The 25,946-nt window shown below is 43.4% G+C and overlaps 3 protein-coding genes across 6 annotated transcripts; all 3 read right to left on the bottom strand.

Annotated features, from left to right (window-relative positions):
• Positions 1-2,134: 2,134 nt before the first annotated feature.
• gadd45ga (growth arrest and DNA-damage-inducible, gamma a) lies at positions 2,135-3,664 on the bottom strand. Its single transcript, XM_042069817.1, has 4 exons — positions 3,521-3,664; positions 3,315-3,416; positions 2,994-3,204; positions 2,135-2,875 (listed from the first exon to the last, which is right to left on the bottom strand). The coding sequence occupies exons 1-4, from the start codon at positions 3,568-3,570 to the stop codon at positions 2,762-2,764; spliced, it is 477 nt and encodes a 158-aa protein (XP_041925751.1). The 5' UTR covers positions 3,571-3,664; the 3' UTR covers positions 2,135-2,761.
• Positions 3,665-6,685: 3,021 nt separating this feature from the next.
• creb3l3l (cAMP responsive element binding protein 3-like 3 like) lies at positions 6,686-13,522 on the bottom strand. The gene is made up of 11 exons (XM_042070609.1): positions 13,420-13,522; positions 12,304-12,492; positions 11,257-11,593; positions 10,645-10,763; positions 10,440-10,532; positions 10,138-10,244; positions 9,202-9,270; positions 8,984-9,068; positions 8,738-8,831; positions 8,088-8,637; positions 6,686-7,526 (listed from the first exon to the last, which is right to left on the bottom strand). The coding sequence occupies exons 2-10, from the start codon at positions 12,439-12,441 to the stop codon at positions 8,264-8,266; spliced, it is 1,416 nt and encodes a 471-aa protein (XP_041926543.1). The 5' UTR covers positions 12,442-12,492; positions 13,420-13,522; the 3' UTR covers positions 6,686-7,526; positions 8,088-8,263.
• Positions 13,523-13,713: 191 nt separating this feature from the next.
• Positions 13,714-24,918, bottom strand: nim1ka (NIM1 serine/threonine protein kinase a). Of its 4 annotated transcripts, XM_042070388.1 has the most exons (6): positions 24,780-24,918; positions 18,616-18,721; positions 17,564-18,224; positions 16,749-17,106; positions 15,205-15,473; positions 13,714-14,744 (listed from the first exon to the last, which is right to left on the bottom strand). In XM_042070388.1, exons 4-6 carry the CDS (start codon positions 17,098-17,100, stop codon positions 13,980-13,982), a joined length of 1,386 nt encoding a protein of 461 aa, XP_041926322.1. In that variant the 5' UTR covers positions 17,101-17,106; positions 17,564-18,224; positions 18,616-18,721; positions 24,780-24,918; the 3' UTR covers positions 13,714-13,979. The 4 variants fall into 4 exon arrangements, with proteins under 4 accessions (XP_041926322.1, XP_041926324.1, XP_041926325.1 ...); XM_042070390.1 differs by lacking the exon at positions 18,616-18,721; XM_042070391.1 differs by lacking the exons at positions 18,616-18,721; positions 24,780-24,918 and adding an exon at positions 24,111-24,765.
• Between the last annotated feature and the right edge of the window lie 1,028 nt (positions 24,919-25,946).

Below are 25,946 nucleotides of genomic sequence, written 5' to 3' on the forward strand. Positions count from 1 at the left end.
AGTTTTGCTTTAAAGTGCACCTGCTGCACATGGATAAAGGGCAGCATTACTGAAAGTAGTGTGACACAAACAGAGACAGAGTAATATAACTGAAGGGGCATTTGAAAGGAGCGCAGACACTAACCAAGGCTAAATGTCACATCTAGTGATCCTAATACAAGTGAAACTAAATTAATCAAGCTGCCTGTGTGAGTTGACACTTGAATGTCTAATGGCTTCTTCCTTTAATCATGGCACACCAGTTCCAAGAATAAAACAACATAACATCCTTGACAGAAATTACAAACAGTTCTGTCAAACTGCCAATTCAATTAATTGTTGAGCTTATTCAATGAATTCCAATTTTGAAAAAAAAAATCATAGTTACTGGATCTATTAACAAATATGTCATTTTTCTCAATGCAATGGTGATACAGCTATTTCATACTGACTGACTGTCACTTGACATCAATCATATGACAGCACTGCTGAAGTGGACCGGAAAGATGCAACCTCATGGAGTTGCGCGTCCTGACAGCACTCTGTTTCCATCAACCACACGTCCATGTGAACCACAGCCACACAAGAAGAGGATGTCCCACTTGCCACACGTGATCTTCACATCTCCTGATTTCAATTGTGTGGTGTAAGCAACTTATAAATGTAGAATATGATATTGTGCCTGCACATATGCACTCAGAGTTGTGAATATATATATATATATATATATATATATATATATATATATATATATATATATATATATATATATATGTCAGGTGCAGACATATTATATAAGTTACTGTGGCAAAAACAACCGCAATTTTATATATTCTAAAATCCACAGGAAACAGTATTATGGTTGTGATAGTTCTGTAATAGCAGCAAGCACAGCATTATAATATGTGTTTGGCACTTATGTTTCCGCAGGTGCTGAGTTTGTTACTGGGGCAACTGCTGGTGTGTCCTTGACCTGAGAAAGTATCCTACCGCCTGAGAAATGATGACGCCTAACACGAGTGGTCATCTCACCTGCCCATGTTTGTGAAACCTCTGTTCAGCTTGAACAGCAAACGGCAGGAGGCCTGCCCTCCTTTCCTGTAAGGATCATTCCTGTAATGCTTGTCATGTGGGTGAGACTGGCTGCAGGCTGGACGCCCAATGACCCGGGGGAATTCCACAGCCTCCACTACCTCTTGCTTTCTTGCAAATCTCTACTCTGAACCCCCCCCCACCCCCAACTCCTTTGATCATCAGCACACGTGTGTCGAGTGTGTACACTCATCTGTGCAGTTGCTGAAAAAAAAAAGCTGTGATAACCCTTTGAGTGATGTCTTAACTGTAGAGTGAGCAGATAAAAATCAGTGTCTTATTTTGTGTGTGTGTGTGTGTGTGTGTGTGTGTGTGTGTGTGAACTTATCTGTGTATATGTGTGGGTGTGAAGTTAGTCAGCTTTCCTTTTCTCTCTGAGCGCTTTAATCTAAGCAGAACCTGTTACAGCTGGCATTTACCCTCGGTGCACCTGACCTTCAGAGCTGGGCCTACACTGTACTATGTGCTGCTGGCCCTGCAGCTCCTGCTAACAATCAGCCTCTGCATATATTACACAGCACAGCTACACAAGCAAGCTGACCAAATTTAGTATTACTACACTTGCGTTTGCATAATACATTGAGAGCAATCGAGAGGACTTCAGCACATGTGTCCAAATAGGCTTGTCACATTTGCATGTGGGGAGTTCTCTCTGCAGTACCCAGTGGACTGGACTGTGCAATAAGATGTTGCACCAGCAGGTCCTGGCACTGTCCACCGAAGACCCCCCCCCTGCACCGAGCTCTTACACAGCTGGTGCAGACTGGTGAAAGGTCAGGGCGCATGGCTGAAAGAGAGGAGCAAGTGTGTCAGAGAGAGAGAGAGAGAGAGAGAGAGAGAAAGAGAGAGATGGGACCTAACCACGACTATGTCGCAACTGTTCTCCCACGAGGTCTCAGCAGCATGCTTGCTAACAGCCTGCCATTCCTCCTGCAAAATCTGCCTAGTGTGCAGTCTCGTATCTCACTAGCCTGGCATGACTGAACAAATGGAGCATTCTTTTCTGCATATTGCATTGCTCAAGCATTACATTACATACCAAACAAGCAACTGACACAAGTGATAATGGATAAACTTTTGAAATATTTATTTATGTCTGCAAATTGTTTAACAGCATCATTGCATTTTGTTTTTACTGTAGAACATCTCTTTTCCATCATTTCGGCATAACAAAGATGACTCAGTGATTTTGTCTGAAAGTCCATCCAGAAACAACTAGCTTCATTGCCAGGGGAAGCTAACACCATTGCTTCAATCAGTAATGTCCCATAATCTTATAAAATCCACCATGCCATTTCAGGTTCATTTCATGCATCAGTCCAGTTCCTTCCTTGTTTCCCTTTAGAAACTCTCAAAGTCCATCTATCCACATTCCAGTTTTGACGTTTCGACTCCTCTATCTTTCTTTCCCATCCAAGATTGCAAGTGTGGAGGGTGTGATGGAATCATACTGTATCCAACACATAAGTCCGTCTCGACTCGGTCAACTCCTCGTCGACTTTCCCAGAACTTTCCTGTACCCATCCAGTCCATCTTCTTCTTTCAGCGCCAGCACGCCATTCCAGAGAGAGTCCCCGAAATCTGGAGGTACGCTTTGCATCCTCCGCTATCAGAGTGGGAACTTCACACTCGGTGATTCGGAACAGGTTCCTTCTCCTTCTGTTGCAGAAGCGTAGAGAAGTGGCCCAGTTCAGCGCTCGGGGAGGGTGATGGTCGGCACCCACTCATACATGCCGCGGCTCTCTTCGCAGAACAGCCGGAGTTTGTCTAAAGCAGGATCCTTCCACGAGTCCACATTGGGGCTCTGCAATAACAAGGCGCACAAGAATTAGCATGACCCAAACACGAACTTAACCTACAAATAGCTGCAGCATAAATGGCATGGTAGGTCAAACAGGAACTGAAGCGGTGCCAAAGCTTACCGTGACAAGAATACAGTGAGCGTCTTTAGGTTCATCCGACTCGTCAGTGCCAACAATACCGGCAAGGCGCTCGATGTCATTCACCCTCACGATGTTGATGTCATTGTCAAAGCAAAAAGCCTGGATGAGGGTGAAGTGGATCTGGAGGGCAATGTCGCATTCGTATTCCTCGTCAGTCGCTAACACGCAGAATGCCACATTGTCTGGATCACTGTTGAATGACAATGACACTTGGTTAGAAACGGATTCAAATAAGCCTTTCATGTAACTATAGTAAAGATACTTAATAGGTTCCATAAAGATATTAGCTGCTTTACTCACACATTCATGACTTTTGCTGATTCGTATACCCCGACTGTCAAGCAGTCTTGTTTCTTCGCCGAAACGAGTAGCTCCTCCAAAGCAGTACCGATGACCTGCATTCTGTGGAAAAGAGAATAACGAGTTAAGTCACTATTGTAAGCAATTGCGCAGTAAATGCATTCATTATTGTGATGCACTACAATGCCTCTAAACAAGTGCCTTACCTGTCAGTTGTTTCAGAGTTATCTTGTCCGTGAACTTCCTCAAGAGTCATGGTTGATGTAGGCTAGTATAGTATCCAGAAAGGTTTAGGTCCTAGTTCGTTCACTGTGTGCGCTCTGGGCTGAAGATAGAACAGAGAGAGAAGTCAGCGCTTAAATACCGGGTTAGGGCTGTTTCTCGGCAGTGGGGTTGACTCTCTCGCAATCGTCGTCGCTGATTGGCTCCTGCTCCGCTCCACACCACCACAACACTCTCTGCCTGTAAACACCCCACGTGGGAGGATTACTGCAATCTGGGCTGCCCGTGTCAATAGCCTGTACTTCTGTACAAATAAATGAGTTATAGCAAAAGTCAAAATGCAGCGGCTGCGCTTATTTTCACTGTAAGAGCCGTAAGAGCTCCAATGGCCAGTTTTACTAATACAATTGGTCAGTAACAATCATGATAATAATTGGCTATTTTTCATGTAGGCCTAAGATACAATGTCCAGTCTGCGCATAGGCAAAAGAGCACAATTTGCAAAACCTGTAAGACACCTTTATAGGAATAATGCAGCATTGCATTTCGACATTGTTACATTTGTATTTGGTACAAAAAATAACCCACATATGCAATTCTTGATAGTGCTTGACACACGCCTCTTATTTGCATTTGCAAAGACATCCCCTAATTCGTCAAGTCTTTGGCGTGTGGCGACTGAGTGCAGGAAACAACCCCCAACCCCTACAATGAGCGCGTGCCCCACCTGCTTTCTGCTGAAAGCGTCTCACAAAAGAGGCACACGCGACACTCGGTTATTACAGCGGACGCTTCTTTTGTTCTGTCAGCGAGCAACTGCCCCTTTTTTAGCTGCTATCCCAACAGCCTGAAAAAAGTGCTTTGTGTTTAAGTGTCTTTACGAGTGCACAGTAACTTCTAGATTTAAGGTTAAACAATAAAAATAATTTGCCAAACTGGCATTTGAATAGGCCTATGGCTTTAAATCATTGTTGAGGATTTTTGGGTCATATTCTTTTCCGAAAATGCAAACATCACTCTTTGATTATCTAACCAATGTAGTCTTGGGGATTCCAACAAATTAATATTTTTGCAGACTGTAAGTGGCTGTTGCACAAAATGAGTTTTGTGAATTGCTCAGCCTCCACAACACCACGATTAAGTTCTCTTACATCGCCATCTGTTGGTAGTCGTACAAACATGCTACGCTGTTGCGTTATGAATCTTTGGTTGAAAGTTACACCTTGTTCACAAAGTGCAAATTTAAGCGAATAAATATTGTGATTTTCTTTTGATGGCATTAATCTAATTATGCAGACCAATGCACACTTCGAACATTAGGCTACTGAACTGCATAGTGTTGCTCTGTCACTGAGAGTGACCTAGTCATTCCGATAAGAAAGTCAATGGCGCCATCTGTTGTTTATCAATGAGCATCACAATAGCCTACCACTTGTCAAGGTTATTATGCAGAATGTAAATTATTAAATATTTACAGTAAACTATGTTGATGTTTGCGGTATTTAGCTACAATGACAATTCCCCGTCGACACCCATGATCCATCCATACCAATGCACTGTGTCTTTGAGATTTCCAGTATAGATTTCAGTGAGATTTTAAGTAGGCTATAGCCTATCAACCGTTTTAATTTTTGGCATGGCTTAGTTCAATTCATCAGAATATCTGAGAAAAGTAAGATGGTTTCCTCAGGTCATCTTGTGTCTTGATTCACGCATGCATGGCCAGAATGATCCCACTGTCACTTACAGTTTTTTCTCAGATGCTTTGACGCATTTCTCAGAATTGTAATTCTCAAAACTGCTTATTCAAACTCCATATATCATCTTATTACTTGTCCACATCATTGACGCAGTTTCTCCCCATCTTGACCAAATACCAATGCTTTCGAACATCGATGCAACTGATTTTGTACAAATGTCTGCTGGTTTTTTTTTTTTTTTTAATTTCCAATGGCTAATGTCATCATGTTAGTCAACATGCACTATACTGGCTCCCTGCTGAATAGTCCTACCCCTAAACAACAAACAAACAAAACAAATTGGCCTTATTTCATTGCGTCATTACATGCAAATGTGTTGAACAGCTGTCATAACTAGTTAGTGTCTTCCTCTCTTCTCTACACTCTCCCTTCCTCCGCACATTTCTTCATTCTCCATCTGCTCACCTCCTCCCACTAACACCCTCCCTCCTCTCACCTCCTCTGTGCTGCACACCAGGGAGCTGCTGGATGTACAGGTGTTATCGCAGGTGCTGCTCCTATCCAGGCCTGTTCTCCTGCAGGACCCATGCCAACTGGCCTCTCAGCTTTTGGGCTGTCTGGCCCAGATAGTCTCCCAAGACAAACCAGTGGCTCCAGGTAAACACACTGAATTCCTACCATAGAGTTCACAAACTCAGGTAATAAAATATGACACTAATCCAGACTTGCTTCAAAAATGTTACAAAATCCAAGATAGGGGAGAATGTATTTTCTTAATAAGCTCTCCAGTTTAATAGACTTTACAACATAGATAGGCTACCATACAACAGTTAGGTCAGGACAGGTTGAATGATGTCTTTCCATTAGGTGCAACCGAATTATAACTGTGGCGATAACCTTTAGGCCTACTAACCCCTCTCCCTCTCGAATATCCCAGACCCTTTGTATACTGTTGTAGAACTTTGTTTAGTGTATACAGGAAGGAAATCACAATGGTGAAACTGCATATGACCGCAACATTAGGCTAAAACTAACTACACATCACAAACTAAAGATATACACAATACTTCTATGATGGTTTGTAACACCTCTATTAATATCTGTAGCCTGTTCTTTGTCCTATAGTACTTCGATAGTATGTCCCAAAATCTAATGTAACTATAACATCTACAGTACAGTTCAGGATGCACCTGGACTTGCGCAGGACTGTTTGACCAAAATAAGGCGTTTGACGTTTGACGTTTGACGCCTACCCTGTGCTTTGTGAAAGTCTGACAAGCTATGATCTGTCTGTTCCGTTTCCATTGTCTGTTTGCGATCACTTTCCAATCCAGTTCACTCCATCACCATTGTTCTGTAGTGCCCCCTGGTGGCACAAGTGATTCAGAATGCACACATCAACCTGCCAGGTCCAAACACTCCACACAAAGAAACATCGACAGAATGTAATCAAGCTTTAAGACCTTTTTAATAAAACATTCATTTGAATTGAGTAATTTCAGTAACATGATCTGACGAAAGATGTACACATTCACAGTCTATGCTAGGATACATCAGTGCTACTTTATAACATTAATATTTCCTTACACTATCATGAACAGGTGAAAAAATTAAAGAAGGGACCCATAACATACCTTTACAAGCACAAATAAAATACATAATGTAACTAAATTACAGATAACTAAATGCATCACTGACTAAGCAGGTCATTACATTTTCAGGAACCAATCTAGATGAATCTAGATACGTCCAAACCCACAACCTTTTGAAAGATGATTACAAGCCAACATAGTGCTAGCAGAAAATGGTTGCAAATCATATTTACAGCTAAACAAAAAAAACATTAAGCAAAAATAAAATAAATTACAGAACAGAAATTAGGGGTGGGTAGGGGCTGGGTGGACACTGGACAGTCCTTCGTTATTTAATTCAAGCCAATGGCATCTGCAAACATCTAAAGAGGTTAAGTAACCTGAAGAAATACTACAAGCATGGACACCCTTGTTACAAGGGAAATGAATACAACTAATGGCCAACTGCCCAGCAATGGCTTTATGTGAGCACATGATGAGTTCATGCCCATCACTTTATCAAACGTGAACACTGAGGGACAAACTTACATTTCTCTTTGCATGACATGGCCTGTTACACAGGAAGTAGCTTTGAAGGTGCATAAAGAAAGTGCAGTCAAAAGCTCAGTAGCAACGTACTTTCTACATTTGAAAAAAACGTAAACAAAAAAATATGACATTTCATTTGAAGGGCCCTGTGTGAAATCTCATCTTGTTAACTCATTGAGTGCCAAAAACGTAATATTACGTTTTTCCTTCCAATGCGTTGAGTGCCAAAAACATAATATTACGTTTTTAGCTTTTTTTTTTTAAATTACGAAACTAGACACTCTAACACACCTTATGTGTGATGTTGGGAACTCTGTGAAGAATGGAAATGAAATATATGACGATCGAAAACTCATGAAAACGCACAATCTGGACATTTTATCATATAACTCGGTTGCCGCTTTGGGTCGAATCAGTGACGCATGCACGTCCTCTCAAAACCAGGCCATTTTCGTGGGTCTATCACTAGGTGGCAGTCTCGCCAGGTCTCACTGATCACTTCCCGGAAAGTTTACTGGCAACACTTAATATTTCATGAAAGACGTTATATCTCCATTATCTCCAGTGGTTTGCACCCACTGAGAGCTTAAAGTCTCACCTTTTAAACGAGCCATTGTATGTGTTCATAGCTATAACACAGAATATGCTGTGGCTGTACAAAAATCATCAACAATGGTCTAGATTGCTGGCACTCTAAGACAAAGCTTCCGAAAACAGCTTCAATGAGTTAATTAATTACATTTATAAACATATATCAAGGCTTACAAATAACAGGAATTGCACAAGTTGCCCATAGGACACTAGGAACAGAGGTCAAGATAAGGGTCTTTTATGGGGCCCTTCAGAGAGTAATATCCCTGAATTAAAAAAACAAATGAAAGAAAAACAAAAAATATCCCTTTCAGGCCTACATCTCGTCGGAACGGTGTTGCTGTAAGATGACCGATGTCGGTTTGGGGTCGATCCAGTTCTCCTTGGCGTTGATGCCCTCGTAGACGACGGGTGCGGGGGCAGCGTCCCAGTGGCCCTCGGAGGCCCTGTTGGTGCTCGGCTTCAGGTCTTGCTGGGCAGCGGCGTTGGGGAAGTCGGACGACGAGTTGCTGTTGACACCGGTCTCCGAGTCGGGCTGCTCCACCGTTTGCACGCCTGGCGTCTGGTTGTGTTTGGAGAGGATGGCGTTCTCCACCAACGGCGTTCCCACACCCACACCCACGTCCACGTCCTCCACCTCCAGCAGCAGCTCGGCTGACGTGTCCAGGGAGCGGATGTTCCTTGAAATCACTGAGGGACATTGAGGGTAGAGTGAATTTGAGTTAAAGTCTACAACTCTGATTGGGGATGACTTTAGCTAACAGATTAGTTTACGGCTTGGGAGACTCACCATGTGAGGGAGCATACAGCTCTCCTTTTTGTTGATTGCTGCCAAATGGATTCACAGATGGGAATATAATCAAACAGAAGGACAACAGGAACACCTGTAAAACAAAAAAAAACATGATTAACAACAACATATACATGGCCCTCTATTAAAATAAAAAAAACTGATCAAACCCCCAGACAATAAATACAGGGTTATTAGCTCCCATGCTAAAGAACAACAGAGCTGAATACATGAAATGCTACTTACCATAACACAGGTGCTGGTGGTGGTGGTCTTCATTGTGGACAGTTTCACAATGGCCTGAAGTTTTCTGAGCTGCTCAATTAAAGACCTAAAATATGCCACAACAAAAATAACCAAACCACAACTAAGAACACATTTGTGAACACATATAATAATAAGCTGCTGGTTATAGAAGAAACTTAAGAGGATAAAATGGCTTTTGAGAAGAATGGTTGCCTTACATGTTTTGCTTCTGCAAGAGCTGGACTTTCTTCTGTAGTTCCTGGTTATGGGCAGTGCACACTGCAACCCTACACAAATGGAGCACAATAAACTGAGATTTACAGTTTACAATTTGATAGACTACATTACCATGTTGTTTATGGCATCTAGATCTCTGGTACTCTTGATTTATACACAATCCCTGAGACAGGAGTGGCAGCATCCAAAGCAAGCAGCAGCAAACAGTATGTAGTCTAGTCAGAGAATGTCTAATAGGAAGAGAATTGGCACTGTCTGGTTACTTCCGGTTTCTGGACTGGTTGCAGTTCCTCCTCAGATTCCACTTGAGGGCGCTCACAGGTGAGTGCAGAATGCATTGAGGTCTATGGAGCTTTACCCCTCAATATCCACTTTTCTCTTGATATAATTTTTTGAGTAGTAATTTGAATGTTGCATTCGCTAGGAGAGGCAAAGAAAATACACACTGTTGATTGTTAAATTTTTTGAAGTCATGTAAGTCTGCTAAAAAGCCTTTCAAATATGTCAATGACGTCATTCATTAGCACAATGCTAGCGTGATATGGGCAACAACGACCCAACCTGTAAGAAATGAAAAGGACATAAGTACTCGTTCATTCAACTTTAGATCTAAAATCTATATTGAACTTGCATAAACTACAATAAAATCTACGATTCTTCCACGACAAGCAGGTGAAAGAGATACATTTAGCCATCTAGCTCCATAGACCCCCATTCAACCTGCACTCGCCCGCGATCACCCCCAGTGGAATTCTAATGGAACTGCAACCAATGTCGATACAATGAGGCTTAATAGGAAGTGCCAAGGCTCTCCGTAGACGGGCTCTGGTCTAGTCAGTTGTTCTGTTGTACTGTTCTGCATTCTATAGTAATCGTGTCTATTGTCACAGACACTTCAGCACCTCACACATTCTTACCTGTTCTCAAGACCATCCACATAGGCTTTCTTCTTCTTGCGGCTCTCCTGGGCAGACTGTTTGTTCCGGATCTTTCTCCTCACACGTTTCAGCGTTCGCTCCTCAGCCTTCCGAATAAAAAACAAAAAAGGAATCACTGCATTTGTGTTGTCTAAATTTTTTCTAACAACCCTTTCAGGGTAGTAGACTAAGAAATATCTCAGAAATTCTCAGAAACAGTACCATAGGTTCACCCTATTGACTTGCTTCAAGGATATGTAGCAAAACACTACAAAGTCATAATAACCAAAAGTTAAAAATACCTTTGTGAGAGGCATGTGGCTTGGTATCGTAGCGCCTTCTTTTGCAAGAAGCCTCCTCTCTTCATCAGTAAGAACAATCTCCTTGAACTGGAACTAAAGATTACACATACACATCTCAGTAAAAGATATTTAAAGCTAAGACAAGACTAAAAATCCAGCATTATTCTTGCAGCATTTTTGTGGTGTAAAACTGACTTCCCGATACCTGCTCTGGAGAGTTATTCTGATACATTGAATCCTCGATTGTGAGAGAGCAGGGAAGCTCATCAGAACAGTCAAGCTCATCAGAACAGTCGTCTTCAATCATGGCCTCCTCCAGGTCATCTGAAGAACAAATAAACGAAAATACATATTGCAATCCAGGTCAAAAACAAAAAGTCATTAGGGTCCACTCTAGTTCACAGCAGGGGTCCCCACCTGTTTCTAAGTAGCTCTTCAAAAGGTTTGAGGAAGATGTTCATAAATCTGATAACCCAGCAACATGTTAAAATTCCTACGAAATCAAATTCACAGTCTACAAAAAGAGAATGTAAATGAGTTGAAAGGAACCTTTAAAAAGCATACAAATCTTATTCAGTTCATGTAGCTCTCAGAGGAAAACAGGTGGGAGACCTCTATAGTCCATAACTCTAAACAGACCTCTGAAGTTCGCCTACAAAAGGACCCAAAAACTGCAATCTTTGCCCAAATAAGGAGATCCAGGTACCATCTTTGCCCATATAAGGAGAGCTTTGGGTCCTCTTTGTAGGTGAACTTCAGAGGTCTATTGACGCCTACATTTCTGTGAGGATAAATAAAGTATCTATCCATCTCTTACTGAGATCGATGAAGACGTCAGAGTCGGGTCTTTCGGACCTGACGCTCTCGAGCATGCTGCCGTCGTTCTGTATGAGGGAGTAGCTGTGGTCCGACTGGACAGCCAGGACCTCGGGCGAGTCGTCCATACAGACAGGGCTGCAGGCCAGCTCCGTGTCGCTGCTCTGGGGGCTGGGGCAAACGAAGTTGGCACCGGCGCCTCCGCAGCCGCCGCTGTCGTCGGAGATGCCGCTGTCGCTGCCGCAGGGCGAGTGCGAGAGGCAGGACGATGCGTCGGCGGTCACCTCCTCGCCCAGCAGGCTGTTGAGGAAGTCCTCCGTGTCCATGGCGTTCAGCACCTGAAATGGCACACATGTCAGGTTTCACTTGGACGGCAAGTACAGAGAGCTTGTCAGTACAGACTGAGTCTTGGCATTTGAGAAAGCACGATGAGGAAAATGCATGATGAGATGAGACTAGGAGGTCTGGATTCTAACTCTGCTCATTATTACCATTTCATTATCGCCACATACACTGTGTGACGCAGCATTTACCTCAACGTCACAATTACACACAACCAGAACATCTGGTAGACATTATATTGTGAAGCACATGCAATTGAAGTCTGAAGGGTATACTTGTTGACTGAGCCTGCCAAAAAGTTATGACTCCAATCACTCCTCCCAGTCACACCCTCTGTTTTCACAATGACGTCAAAGCATTTTTCCTTAAAACGCATACCACAAGCTGTTGTGACATAATGGTCAACTGTAATTACTTAAGAAGATAATTACTGTAACTGTATAAACTCTAATTGTAGGGCAGACTGGTTTATCGACTTATGACAAAAAGATATAAATCAATTATAGCAGAATGTGTTCTACACAACAGGCAGGCAACATTTGCAATATTGTCAAGGCACACATTCTCTAGCAGTGTGTAATTAAAAGTGGAAACCTTTCAAAAACTGAAGAGAAAAGCAGATATCAATGCCAAAATACAATAAATTACATGAGATATAAAAAATCAATTGTGCAAACATGCTATGATTATTTCCCCAGAGACTTACATCTTGTTCTGACAGCCAGTCGTCAAGCATATCCCCATTAGAGAATAATGGACCTTGGGTCCCAACGTCTTGGTCTTCAAAGAGGAGACCGAGCAGGTCTGCTCCATCCATCTCCGGCAAATTGTCAGGGAGAGACATTGTGAATGGAGATTTCACCGATTATCAACAGGGACCGTAGACCCTGAAATGCTGGTTTTACAGGAAACAAACGGCGTTGTTACTTAGAATAATAGGATGCCAACATTAAAACGCCCACACGTGGGCCACTACCAACAACACCTTACGAACAACATGCATTTTTATAGACTTAATATATTTAATGCTGAACAAGCAATAAATACTGTATAAGATACGCTCGCGGACGTCGCCCTGCCATAAAATAATGGTATCCCCACCCATTACAAATACCACATGACACATGTAGGCCAGAAACATAACAAAGAAGCACGATGCCACATCCGCAGTACATTTACGTATGAAATTCAGACCAAACGTACACACTTCATGAAATTAAAACGAGTCTGACACATACGTGTTTCGTTCGTTTTTAGATAGATCAGAATCAAAGACAGGAATAAAATTAATGGACCGGCTTACTTGTCAAAACTCATGCACGTTACGTTGAAATTGGCTACAGTTGTACCCAGGTGTGCTGACATGTATGCTTTTCTAGCAGGACTTTGCCCTAAGTTATCCGTCAAGCTTTGCACATATACGACGCTGACATTAGCACGTCAGATGCATGCCACAAAAACAGGAAACTTGTAATCTGTCATTTCCTCAGACAAGGTTACAATGCTATTCACCCAAATAAATAGGATGGCTAGCTTTGGGACCAAGAAAGCAATACCAAAGTAAAACGTGCCAACTGCCAAACGCATGTTGTTCAGCAAACCAGTTCTGTCAAACTAGTAGTGAGTAATCTAACACTAGTGGACGAGCTCTATTTTGACATCCAAGGCTAACATTAACAAGACTACCATAGTGTCTTCGTTAGCTTACGCCAACCAGCTATGTTGCATAAAAGACTAACGTTACCATAGCGGAGTCTACATTTGCATTGGTTATTTGAATGCGTTGAAAACACATACATCAGGAATTGATGAATCATCTTACCTTTTGTGTCGCAACTCTTGTATGCCTACTACTGTTAACACTAGCGTAAGATGTAGCAGTCACATGAATAGGAAACCGCAGGGTGTCTTGCCTTCCTGATGAAATCACCCTCCAACAAGGCAAAAATTGCGTCATCACGTACTGTAATGGCGAGTCACCGACGTCTATTCGACGTCTTCGAAAAGGATTCTGGGAAACCTAGTGTCAGTTGATGAAGGCTTTTTGCATGGGAATAAAATACATATGCGAATCTCGCTTCACAAACCTTTGGCCAAAAGCATCAGAAGGTTCATATTCAATAATAGAGTTTTATTGGATACAATGCATATTAACAATACATGACAATCATGGCATTATTATCACACAAACTCAAAGGTGTCATAGCAAAGTTCGACAACATGAGCTCCATGCTCACCTTCTCCTGATCAGGCAATTAATTTTATTTTCTTGTCATGATGAAAAATACATGTTCTATACTTCTCTACTCCACTCAAGAACCACACTCTTGCTCCCAAAAAGAGATAGGCCAATCCCTGTTTAAGACAAGTCCCACTGCAAGATCAAAGTATGACGCACAGTTTAGATGTGTGCCGCAGGCTCCGGTAGGCCTTCAAGCGGTCCTTTTTAGTGACCATTGTGACCGGTTCGCTGACCATATGCGTCACCACTGGCATGCTGTCTACAGCACGGCGCTTGTGCGCACGGTGCAGCAGGATGCGGTAGACCCCGGTGATGGAGCTGCGGCAGTCCTTGCCCTGGTTGTTGTGCAGGTGCTCCGCGGTGATGCCCAGTGACTCCAGAATGTTCTTCACCTCCAGCTCGTCCTCCTCCAGCTCAGCAGGCTCGGCCTCCACCAGGTAGAGCGGGTCCAGCTTGAAGGGCTCCGCGGCCGGGGGGAAGTCGACCGGCCGTAGCCACTCGCAGGCCATGACCTGGGCCACCGTGAGGCGGTCGGCCGACTGCGGTTGGAGAATGCCGCGGAGCAGCTGTTGGCACGGCTCGGGCACGAAGGCCGGGATGATGTACGCGCCGTCCAGAATGCAGCGCTTGAGCTTGGCCACAGTGTCGGCGCGGAAGGGCATGGTGGCTGTCACCATGAAGAAGAGCATAACGCCCAGCGCCCACACGTCCACGCAGGCGCCCATGTAGTGCTCGTCGCGGAAGAGCTCGGGCGCGGCGTATGGCGGCGAGCCGCAGAACGTGTTGAGGGTCTCCTCGCGCCGGCTCACCGTGCTGAAGCCAAAGTCGCCCACTTTGACACAGGTGCTGCAGGTGTAGAACACGTTCTCCGCCTTCAGGTCCCGGTGGATGATGTTGTTGTCATGCTGCAGGGAGAGAAGAAAAGAATCAGTTCTTATCATAAGTTCTTCTCCATCAGGAGGCATAACAGACCAGGGTTCCACACATGACAAAATGAGGGAAGACATAACAGCCCACCCACCTTTAGTCTCTCCAACAACCCTTGCCATATCCAACATCTGCCTCTTTTATAGTATACCAAAGCTTTGATCAGGGTTCAACCCTCATTGATGTTTAATCTGAAGGGTTAACTTAGATTTACTAACCTGGCTTTGCAACACACACAAAAATATTTCAAAGGTACAGTCCACAATTTGGTTTTGGTTTTGCGAGACTTGATTTGATTTAACAAACATCCAAATCAACAGATGAACCAAAGCTGACATGATACATTAATGTGCTTTTCTTCCACAGACTCTGGTGCCCAACCAAGCTAACCCTTGACTGGCCATCTGTATGGCGTAACATACAGCCGGACACACTTACCATGTGCTTCACAGCCGACAGGACCTGGGAGAAGACAATCTTGCAGTCGATGTCCGAGAGCTTCCCCTCGGTGCTGATCTTGGTGTAGAGTTCTCCCCCAGCCGCATACTCCATCACCAGGTGCAAGCGCGTCAGGGTCTCCACCACCTCGTAGAGCCTTATGATGTTGGGGTGGTGCAGGCGCTCCATGCTGGAGATCTCTCGCGAAAGCAGACGCTGCGTCTTCTGGTCTAGCTTGGTCTTGTCCAAGATCTTGATGGCCACTTTGTCTGTGGGTGAGAAAGGGGACAACAATATACATGTATGAATAAAAGTGTATGTGGATGAATTTGTCATCTAAAAAAATGCACTACCATGAGAACACATTACCAATACCTAAGTGCCCAATACACAATACCTAATATGCAACTGCAATACCACAAATGGAAAACCCCAAAGATCGCTGGTTATAATCAGAACAAGAAGCTAATATTCAATTGATGTCACATCATTGGTTTCATCTCTGCTGATCAGTATGGGTGCACAGTTCAACATCAGTATTTGCATAGTGTACATTCATCCACTGACACCATGCAGTGACAGCAACCTATGGTTTTATTCACATGCCAGTAGGAGATGTTTATAGGGTATGGGTTTGTAAGAGCTTAGGAGAACTGCAGGGCATGCTCTGTCTGTCTGTCTTTGATATCATAAGAAGTCTGAACTTGGACAGCAATGAAAGTGCTATAGTAATTCAATATGCATGAATAATTGAAGGCTAATGGCGACTTCTCCAAATCTGCTTTGTTAGGGGCACATTGAGAGTCTCATTACACCTCGTCGTGGATTTCCAGATGACCAGAGCAAGCGCCTTCTCTGCCCGTTCATCTCACTGCTGGAAAGGGCAGATCACATCTGTCCTCAACACGCCCTTTCACTTTCTAATGAGGTGAGCTGAAATTCGAGACGTCTGTGGAGAAACCCGAGACGTTCTGATCAATTCAGGCCAGACGAGTCATCCGCTCCCGATGTGGCACTCAGAGGCCGCTGACAGAGGGAGTTGGGCAATCCCCCACTTCACATTACCATGTCAAGGAGGGCATCATAAAAATGATAAAATATGCAATACGCCGTGTCGTGTGTCATTGCTTTGCCTGTAATGTGGTAAGCGGCCCAAGGTCAGATATCGCTTGATTGCATCGGGGCCTAATTAACTGTGAGGATGCTGCGCACTTCAGCTGCTGGTGGAAACTTCAGACAAGCGCGTGCTTGTGGGTGTCATGAGGAGAAGAAAATTAAGTGGGGAGTTAATACTTCCCACTTATGCTGCTATAATTCACAGTGAACACGTAAGCCATCTCATTCCCACGTGCATGATGGGAAAATACAGTTTTTATCAGTACAGTACTTTATCTGAGAAAACAGTGCCAATATCAACAGGATATATATAAACAGTAATTGCAAGCATAAGCACCAATGGATAATAATGATTTAATTAGTGGTTGGAATATCCATTAGATGATTTAAACAGTGTTCGTCTGTTGATGTTTAGAACCTCATGTTACCTTTCGTCAGGGCATGGATGCCCAGCTTGACGTGAGAGAAGTTGCCACAGCCGATTTCGCCGCGCACCTTGTAGAAGCCGATGCGCCGGCCTACGGTCAGCTCGCGCACGACCCTCTCGTCCTGGCACATGTCCAGGTTGAGCTTCTCCAGGGGCGAGAGGCGTCGCGGCGGGCCCCCGCCGCCCTCATCGTCCGTGCAGATGTCCGAGCTGTCCTGCCGGCTCCAGCGGGCGTAGCGCTGAGAGGTGCCCCCAGGGGGGGCCGCAGGGGCCACGGCTGCCCCGGAGCGCACCACGGGCACGGAGCTGGTGGAGGAGACAGTGCCCCCCTCAGATGGGTGCACAGCCGTCATCCCGTCCTGGGGATGGTGGAAAGGGGGGGGGGGGGGATGAGCAGGGGGGTGAGCAGGAGCGGGAGTTTAACTCATGGCATGGAGGTCTGGTCTTTTTCAGGTGACAAACTGTCAAAGAGGCACAGCAGATGGATCATCAGCAAACACTTGAGATGGAAAAGTGAAGAATGGAAAAATGTTTTGTGAACTGAAATGTGAATATGGACTGACTTGGAACTGACAATAGACATTACAAGGAACACATAAACAATGTGCATATCATACAAACACAAATATGAGTAGCATTGCCATAATGGTAAATAAAGTCAATTATGTGAATAATGTCAATAGCACTGGTAAATTAGCTTCTTGTCTGCACTATACTTTCCTGAAAATAGAAAATTCTGGAGTTGATACAGCAAGCTGATGAAGCCAAATTTAACATGCTTCATTGGGTGACTTTCTATGTGCAGTGACAGCTCACCTCTGCATCTTGTCCTCAGTGGCCACTCTGACCTCGGGCGTGTCCATGTGTCTCCGCATCCTAAAAAGCCCTCAGAAGTGGGCAGATGTTAAAGTGGATGAGGGGGAGAGGAGCTGGTGGTGCTGGCAGGTCCTGCGGCTCTTGACGGCGTCGGTCACTCATCAATAACGAGAGAGAAAAAGAGAGAGAGAGAGAGAGAGAGAGACAGAGCCTGGTGTTGAGTGCGCCGAGGACGCTGTGATTGCCAAACTCCCTGCTCCAAAAAGCGGAGGAGCACGTCTCCCCCTCCCTCTCCTCCTCCCTCTCCTGCTGCCGCTTGCTGCTGCTCCTTTGTGGCCCCGCTCAGCGGAACATGATGTCCTCAGCAGGAAAGGCCGCCCTCCGGGGACTCTTACCGTCTCTCCTGCGGGCAGCAAAAGGCCCCTCTTCACCACCTCCACTGCCACTCCACAGGGCTCAACCGCCTCTCTCGGATTCTGGCTCCTCTCTGGTTCACGTTTCCCCAGGGGCCCGGCAACCTTCCCTCTCTCTCTCTTTCCGGCCGCCCTGTTGTCGGGATTAGAACGCGCGCTGGTTGCCACAGATCCTAATCCCGGCTTTACTTATCGACTCTGCAAATCTCCACCTTAGTCTTTGGCACAGCCAGGGATCCCCTTTACGCCTATGGAGGGAGAGATTGAGAGGGGGGGGGGGGTGGACAGAAGGATTTAAAGAGGACATGGTTACCACTGCCATATGTGACAGGTGAGTCTTTAGGGCTCCTCATTAAAAACAGCCACTTGACGACTAACAACAACTAACAACAATAACAACAAAACATCTGATCACGTAACTTTCTTGCCACTCAAAAACTTTTTGCACACAGTGATTTGCAGTGGGTAATCTCCACCAGTATATTTTGAGAATTCAACAATGAGTTCTATGAGTGATATACACGTTTATACAGGTTGTACAAAAAGAGTGGGTTAGAAAAGTCCTAAAGACATGTGCGTCTACTCTGAAATGTTAATTCCTAGAACATTTTTAGGACTCATGACAAAGATCTCACGTACAGAGAGCTCCTAACAACCTCCCCAAAGAGGAGACAGTTGTCCACTCAGTCAATTAGTTCTGCAGGCTTGTTGATTAGAGCTGGTACCGTGCATCCGACAAGAATGACTAAATGATGTTGACAAGATATAGATAGATAGATAGATAGATAGATAGATAGATAGATAGATAGATAGATAGATAGATAGATAGATAGATTAGATATTCATCCCCAAGGGAAATTACAGTGTTCCGGCAGCCATACAAACACAACACTCATATAATCATATAATCCAAGATATAGCCTAAATAACCTTAAAGAGATTATTTAAAAAATATATTCTAAAAGATTCTTCTTCTCTCTCCGTGCTCAGGGGGAGTCATTATAAAGTGCTACTGCAGTAGGTAAAAAAAAGGCTTTCTGTATCGGTCTCTTAGTTGGCATAGCCTCCAACTGAAAACAACTTTGGTGTTTGAAACACATGAAGTACGTAACCATGGCCACACACACAAAGGCTGATGGACAACTGATGAGGCGGCATTACATCTTGTTTCTACCAAAAACATTCTAATAATCATAATCTATAGGGTGTGAATGGTCAATGTCCGAATACTACCTGATGCAAAGTATTCTGCTATGTGATAACAGCCGACTGAACAGCTGTTAGTTAAGAGTCACATTTCTTCTGAGGTAAGCTTTCAATGACATGAATAAAAAATAATAATAATAAGCGCAATGCGGTCATATAGTGTTTTTTTTTTTCAAAGTGATTCCCAGCACACTGAAATGCCTGGGCACATGATACTTGGTGGGCACTAGGCTGATAAGGAATAAAAGCTTTTGGCTCATGTTTTTTTTTCTCACACACACACACACACACACACACACACACACACACACGCACGCACTCACTCACTCACTCACTCACTCACTCACTCACTCACTCACTCACTCACTCACTCACATGCATACACACAATGGCAGTGCACCCAAGATTGTACAATCACATACACAGCCCACTGGCAATGCACACATGCACTGCACATATAAACACACGTGCACACACAAATGAATACACTCACTAACGTATATATACTGTACACACTAGTAGACATATGCAGACTTGTCTCTTTGTGAAGCACTGCACACAAGTCTGTACAGACACACACACACAGGTGAACACATACACAGAGGTACACACACAGGTACACAAACACACACACACACACACACACACACACACACACACACGCACACACACACACACACACACACACACACACACGTGTGCACACATTGATAAAAATATAGACATACAAAGCAGTGTATAATATAATTAATGGCAGATGTATATGTGTGCAATGCAAATACAGACTTGTCAGATTTTACTCACAGGATCAAAAGATTATATATACTTATATTATACTTAGATGCCACCAAATGTCAAATAATACAATACTTTGTCAATCGCTGCAGACCTTGGTTAGGTAGTGCACACTAGTTTGTGACCTCGAAGAGAATACAACGATAAATGTGGGATTAGAACACATATATCTTTGTACAATTATTTTCAAATTTCAGTTTCATCACTCATTCAGCAACCAAGGGTAAGAGTTGCAGCTTACAAGGAGTTGAAGGAGTGGGGAATGGAGAGAAGTTGAGAAGCGTGATTTATCTTCTTCGGACAGTACACGCAACACTGTGTAGCAGTCATATTATTTACCACTAAATGCGGTAAATAGTTTAAATGCTAAACTAAAATACTACTAAAATAAAACCCACCGTTACAATACAGCCAGCAATGTCTAAAGAACATTTTCCTTGAAATAGAATCCTTAGCTAAATGGCCGGTCCTGATTAGCCTTCGCTGATGACCACTTCAGTTACAATAAAATAATTGGGTTCCATAACAATTGAGACAGAATAACTAACCACTGGCATCAGACTGGTTTTCGCCATCCAATTAATCTGGAAGATTTAAAGACCTGCCACCATCCATGTTTTAGCATGCATGAGGTTTGTGTTTTAGCGTCTTTGATTCTCTCCAGAGCCAGTGGGTCTGTGGAGGGGGGAGGAGGGAGCAAGGCAGAGGAAATCAAAGTGTGTGCCTCTCCAAGATGAACACTCCAGCTCCTCCACCTTCAAACACCCTTCCCGTGCCTCTCCACACCATGAGTGCTCCCCGCTGATCTCAGTTCAGGGACTGGCATGGACGGAGCAGCTTATTCATGTGGGATACAGGTGTGTCTGTGTGAAAACACGCAACACACACACAGGCACATTTACATTTCTGTGAAAGAATACTTGATTGCCATAGACCTCATGAACAGTGAAAACAATCTGTCACATGAAATGAGGAGCTTAAAGGTAATCGACTATTTAGACCAAAGATTGAAAACAAAAGGCGTGTCAGGCAGACCTTATACATCACAAAGGGACATCAAATCTGTGGAAATTAGAATAAATGAACACATTCCAAAGATGTCATTCTGAGAAAGAGAGCTGATTTGGAGGGATTCCAATGTACTCTGCACTCTGCCATTTCAACACATTCTATACTTCTGGTGAAGACATGGAAACCAGGCCGGAAACCTGCCATCATTAGGGTCTGTTTCCCTAATATGCCAAGTAAATTCAAGTCACTTTATTTATATAGCACATTTAAAAACAATAGGAGTTGAATATGTCAAATGACAATGCGGTATATAGGTTTCTACATCTATGGTCTGTTTGACCATTTCACCTGGTTGCCTGGCAATGCATTGTGCTTGCTTGAGTGTAGCCACCCCAGCTGAGGATTAGGCTGTAATTACTAGCTATCAGTTAAGAGAAGCGAGCTCACCATACACACTGCCCCGGTGTTGTATTTCTGCAGTGAGATTTCACTTTGCTATTGGACGGACATTCACCAGAGGAAAATGCTACAACTCCTCACCTCTTTACATTGGGTGGGTATATGTCATAAGCATAGTTATAAACAATCACTTAACAGAATGGATGACAGTACCCTAAGTGACAAAAAAAAGTTTAAGTAAACAAACAGACTTAAGAATGGTATCAAATGTTCACTACTGAGTAAAAGTTGAATCTGTGCTCTGCATGTGCATATCAGACTATTAACATGTGCTAGAAAAGTTCAAATAAGTAGCAGACAAAACAAGATGAAAATCCAAAAGAGTTGTGTTTCCCTGAATTTCCCTGAAAGGCTACCAAACTGTTGATTATAATTCTTTTTAACAAACATCAACTCACATTTAATGACTATACCATTCCATTTCAACTTAACAACTGTACATGAACAGAAACAACAGTATCAGTATACAAGCATCTACCCATTTTCATGTGCCTTCCTGAAAAACGACCAGCATGTAATTCCAAATAGTGCGACATTACTCACCAGCTGGCTTTGAGCTGCTCAAGAGCCTGCACGTCAGGTGGTGCAAATTGTGGAGGATCATCAAGCTACTGACATCATCTCTTCCCCATCGAGACAAAATAACAACATGTGCCTCGGCAGTCAGAGAGAATTCTGGGATACTCACTTCAAAATCACCACCAGGGAGGGGAGGGTGAGAGGGAAATGAGCAAAAGAAAGAGAGAGAGAGAGAGAGAGAGAGAGAGAGGGGATAAAGAGTGGGTGAGAGAGAGAGTGATGTGAGCAAGGGAGCAGCACATTGGGGAAAACTGAGAAGTTTAGCATACAAAAACATACAAAAGCAGACTCTCTCACTCCCTCTCTCTCTCTCACTCTCACACACACACACAGCTCCCCCATGTGCATTAATTGAGATGCCTGGTCCAGGAGGATAAAGAGCTCAGGGGTGAATAGATGGGAGACAATAGGAGGCCAGCAAGCCTAGGAACCAAGAGGTGGTCCACTCTGGAATTTATATGGGCAAACAATTCCATGAGAGTTTTAGACACACACACACACACACAAACACAAACACAACCACACACACACACGTACACAAAACACCCCCCTGCCATTTTTAAATATCGCGGAACTAGTGCTTTCTTTTACTGCATGTTTACATTCTTTCACAAATGACAGCAATAATGAACCCACTTCTACATGTGCCCAGCTCTTTATGTTCACTAGTGCTACAGTTCCAGAGTCCAGGTAGTGTTCACAAACCAGAAATAAAGTCCTTCATTGTTATTGACTAGCATTTAATATGCAGCCAAGGCCTCAGATGACTGATGTGATAACATCAGAGTACTGTGTCATGACGTCAAAGCTGCATGTCTCCACTATTGACAAATGCAAAACATTAGTAAGGAGAGCTGAGCTGCCAATTTTGTGATGACACTACGTCTCAGTTTTGTGATGATCGCCATTATAAGCAGAGGGTAAACTATCATGGTAAGAGTTACTCCTCGCCGTGCGATGCACTGGAAATGGCAACTGTATACAAAGCTTGCCTACTCAGCTTTACTCTATAGCCCACTATTCTGTATATCAATCTACTGCAGAAATGTAAAAACATAAGGCGAGACAAGGACAAATAAAGTTAGCAAATTAAACATTCTGTGTTACGCACACTATCTCAGTCCCTTGATGGACAGTCTTTTCTTCCCCCAAGTGAATGAATCCATGCAGACTCATTAGCCATGATACTCTAGGGTCCTTAGTTACCATGGCACTGCTAAGGAAGAAGAAATCTTTGCAATGCTGTTGGTATTCACCTTAGTGTGTGTGTGTGTGTGTGTGTGTGTGTGTGTGGTAGCCTGCAGTGATGGTGTTAACATCACCAAAATAAATAAATCTTAAATCTCTTATTTTCTCTACAGCACCCAACTTCAAACTACCCCAGAAATCATCGTTAGAAATGAGGTTTGTCATTATAACATAACCCTCAAATGCGTCAAAAATCATCATAACAAAAAAATATTAATTAAGGTGCCAATTGATCATGTGTTGGCCTCAAGAAAGGGCTCATGGCAGAGGGGAGGGGGTCATGCAGATGATGGGCAACCAGTATAAAAAGCTATTTCCGCTGCATTTGCATCTTCTGATTTATTCCGAAGCATCAAAGAGGCTTTTATCCCTCAATATGAAACAAAGCTCACAACTGATGCACCTTCAAAGGCTCCAAAACACAAAAGTTTCACTCGGACGACGAAGGCCAGCAATCAAAGCAAAAGTAATGAATAGCATTGCATTTGACAGTCATTAGGAAGGACCCATCCCTCAACCTTCTTTAAAGACCTATGCTAGAAGCTTCCACGCAAGAACACTTCCATTGGAGTGATATAACACACATCCATTCAATGTGCAGGGTCTCATCTGATGCTTTGCATCATATAGGTCATATTGCTGTTCATTGCCACAGTTCAATAGCCTATCTCTTTAAATAATTAATGTTATCAGAACTCAGTGACCTAACTTTTCTTTGGCTGTATAGACCTCAGCTGATACACCAGACTACATGCATTTTGAAAGAATCATGCACATTTTACTTGTTCATGTCATATGTTCCCCACTCAACACTTGAATACAGGAAGATAGTTTACCTCTGTGATGGTGTAATAGCTCCAACCTTTCCTCGGAGTCTTAGCTGCATACTCATTAGAACCGAACAACCCAATTCATGTCAAATGATTGTGCAGGTGGTGGCGCCCCTGTCCTGCCAGCGACAGCTCACCTTAAATCACACCAATGCTTAACCACGTATGGGTAATCCCCCCTATCGTCATGCGCTGAAACAAGCGCATTTTATTGACTCTCACTGGCAACATCAATGCGTCATTTTAGACGAGCTGTGATGTAGTGCTCAGAGGCTGCCAGGTTCACCTGCCCGTCAGGTGAAAGTACCAAAGACTAAGTAAACTGCATTTCATCCATAACCTGGACTTCTTGTGTCCTATCAAGAACTATGCTACTTGTAAAATAGCAATCATTTCACCAATGGAATAAACTGGCTGTTAATGGTGCGAGCTATTTTGTGCATCTGTGACTGTGTTGGACTATTACATAGGCTAATATGAAGAAAGAAGTAGCCTATGCGAGACTGCATGATTGGTAAAATTATTTATTTCGTCAAGCAACAGTCTCAATTCACGCGAAAATAAATGGTTTGAAAAGAACATCGCTACCGTCTAATCAATTCGACAGGTAGGCTACTGGTCATGCCAGTATCTGCTTGCAGCGCACACTGCGGGAAATAGAAAGATAACTCTTACCTCCGAACTAGCTGACACACGAGAGCCGACAGTGCCCATATTTAATAATCTTGTTGTTTTTCTCAATGACACTGCATGACTCCTCCTATTCGCGTATTGTCATATTCTCTTGAAGTGTATGATACTGATTTCTGAACAGCAACAGGGAGTCGTATGTTCTTGATTAACAGTTTTTGTGGCCAATTAGACGTATGGGGGAGGAAGTTGAACAGAAGCTAAACCAACGGGAGCCCAGGGAACATGTTACGTCATAAATATATTTTATTTTAAAGGCTGATATCGGACTTGCTTTTCTATAGCAGCACAAATAAAGACAACGGATTTGGGTGTACAGAGCTATTCTGTGTAAACTATAACGACGCTGGTTTAACAGTATCAGACAAAAAGATGTGCACAACTGAACATTATTGATGAAACTAGTGCGCAGTGGGAACTATCCATGGTACTTACTGTTATTGCGCTGGAAGGTCGGCGAAGTGATTCCCTTGTTCTCGTTACACCCACCGTGACATTCAACACTGCGGGTGAGGATTAAAACAGCGTGTTATGTTTTATTACAGGGCCAACAACCATCTACAAATAAGATGAAAACTTTTTAACAAAAACAGTGCTAATGGTTTACAGTATACAGTAACCCATCACTCTAGCAACCTAACGCTGAATGAATGCCTCTACTCGAGTAGACCATTCAGAGCTATGGTCAAATGGGAGCGTATATTCAGTAAAACACTCTCAATATCAAATCAATCCAAACAAACAAAGGCACGAGGCATGGGAAACTTGAACCGAGGCAAACGAACCTCCACTAACATTCGAAATGAGTCAGCGGGTAGTCGACTGTAGTTTGGAAACGGATTCAAACACTAGAGGGTAGTAGAGTTGTATTGAGTTGCCCCGTCTGACTGATGGTTAAAAGCTGTCATTTGTTTCATGTATTAATGCAATGATGGATATATGAAAATATATGAAAATTGTGACAATACTTTCAATTGCTTTGTGCAGCCTTTGTGCCTGAGGACTTCATCATGCGATACCATTACATGCTCCATGTTTCGATAATGCCAATGACATTGCAAGACCACAAAAGGTAATATCTTCACATGAATTTTTACTTTTTGGTTCAGAAATACTCCAACACTATAGCATACCCATAAGGCGTCATCAAAC

The sequence above is a fragment of the Alosa sapidissima genome, chromosome 18 (genome assembly GCF_018492685.1).
Source record: "Alosa sapidissima isolate fAloSap1 chromosome 18, fAloSap1.pri, whole genome shotgun sequence".
In the NCBI taxonomy this organism is placed as follows: domain Eukaryota; kingdom Metazoa; phylum Chordata; class Actinopteri; order Clupeiformes; family Clupeidae; genus Alosa; species Alosa sapidissima.

What these genes read in the sequence shown, in the direction of transcription:
- gadd45ga (XM_042069817.1), bottom strand. Translation starts at nt 3,570, where the DNA reads ATGACTCTTGAGGAAGTTCACGGACAAGATAACTCTGAAACAACTGAC. An exon ending in TCAGCAAAAGTCATGAATGT is followed by an intron (nt 3,205 to 3,314) that starts GTGAGTAAAGCA and finishes GTCATTCAACAG; the next exon opens with TGATCCAGACAATGTGGCAT. An exon ending in CTCACTGTATTCTTGTCACG is followed by an intron (nt 2,876 to 2,993) that starts GTAAGCTTTGGC and finishes TTGTTATTGCAG; the next exon opens with AGCCCCAATGTGGACTCGTG.
- creb3l3l (XM_042070609.1), bottom strand. Translation starts at nt 12,441, where the DNA reads ATGTCTCTCCCTGACAATTTGCCGGAGATGGATGGAGCAGACCTGCTC. An exon ending in TGACGTCTTCATCGATCTCA is followed by an intron (nt 10,764 to 11,256) that starts GTAAGAGATGGA and finishes TTTGTTCTTCAG; the next exon opens with ATGACCTGGAGGAGGCCATG. An exon ending in CCACCAGCACCTGTGTTATG is followed by an intron (nt 8,832 to 8,983) that starts GTAAGTAGCATT and finishes TTTGTTTTACAG; the next exon opens with GTGTTCCTGTTGTCCTTCTG.
- nim1ka (XM_042070390.1), bottom strand. Translation starts at nt 17,100, where the DNA reads ATGACGGCTGTGCACCCATCTGAGGGGGGCACTGTCTCCTCCACCAGC. An exon ending in CATCCATGCCCTGACGAAAG is followed by an intron (nt 15,474 to 16,748) that starts GTAACATGAGGT and finishes TCTCACCCACAG; the next exon opens with ACAAAGTGGCCATCAAGATC. An exon ending in TGTCGGCTGTGAAGCACATG is followed by an intron (nt 14,745 to 15,204) that starts GTAAGTGTGTCC and finishes CTCTCCCTGCAG; the next exon opens with CATGACAACAACATCATCCA.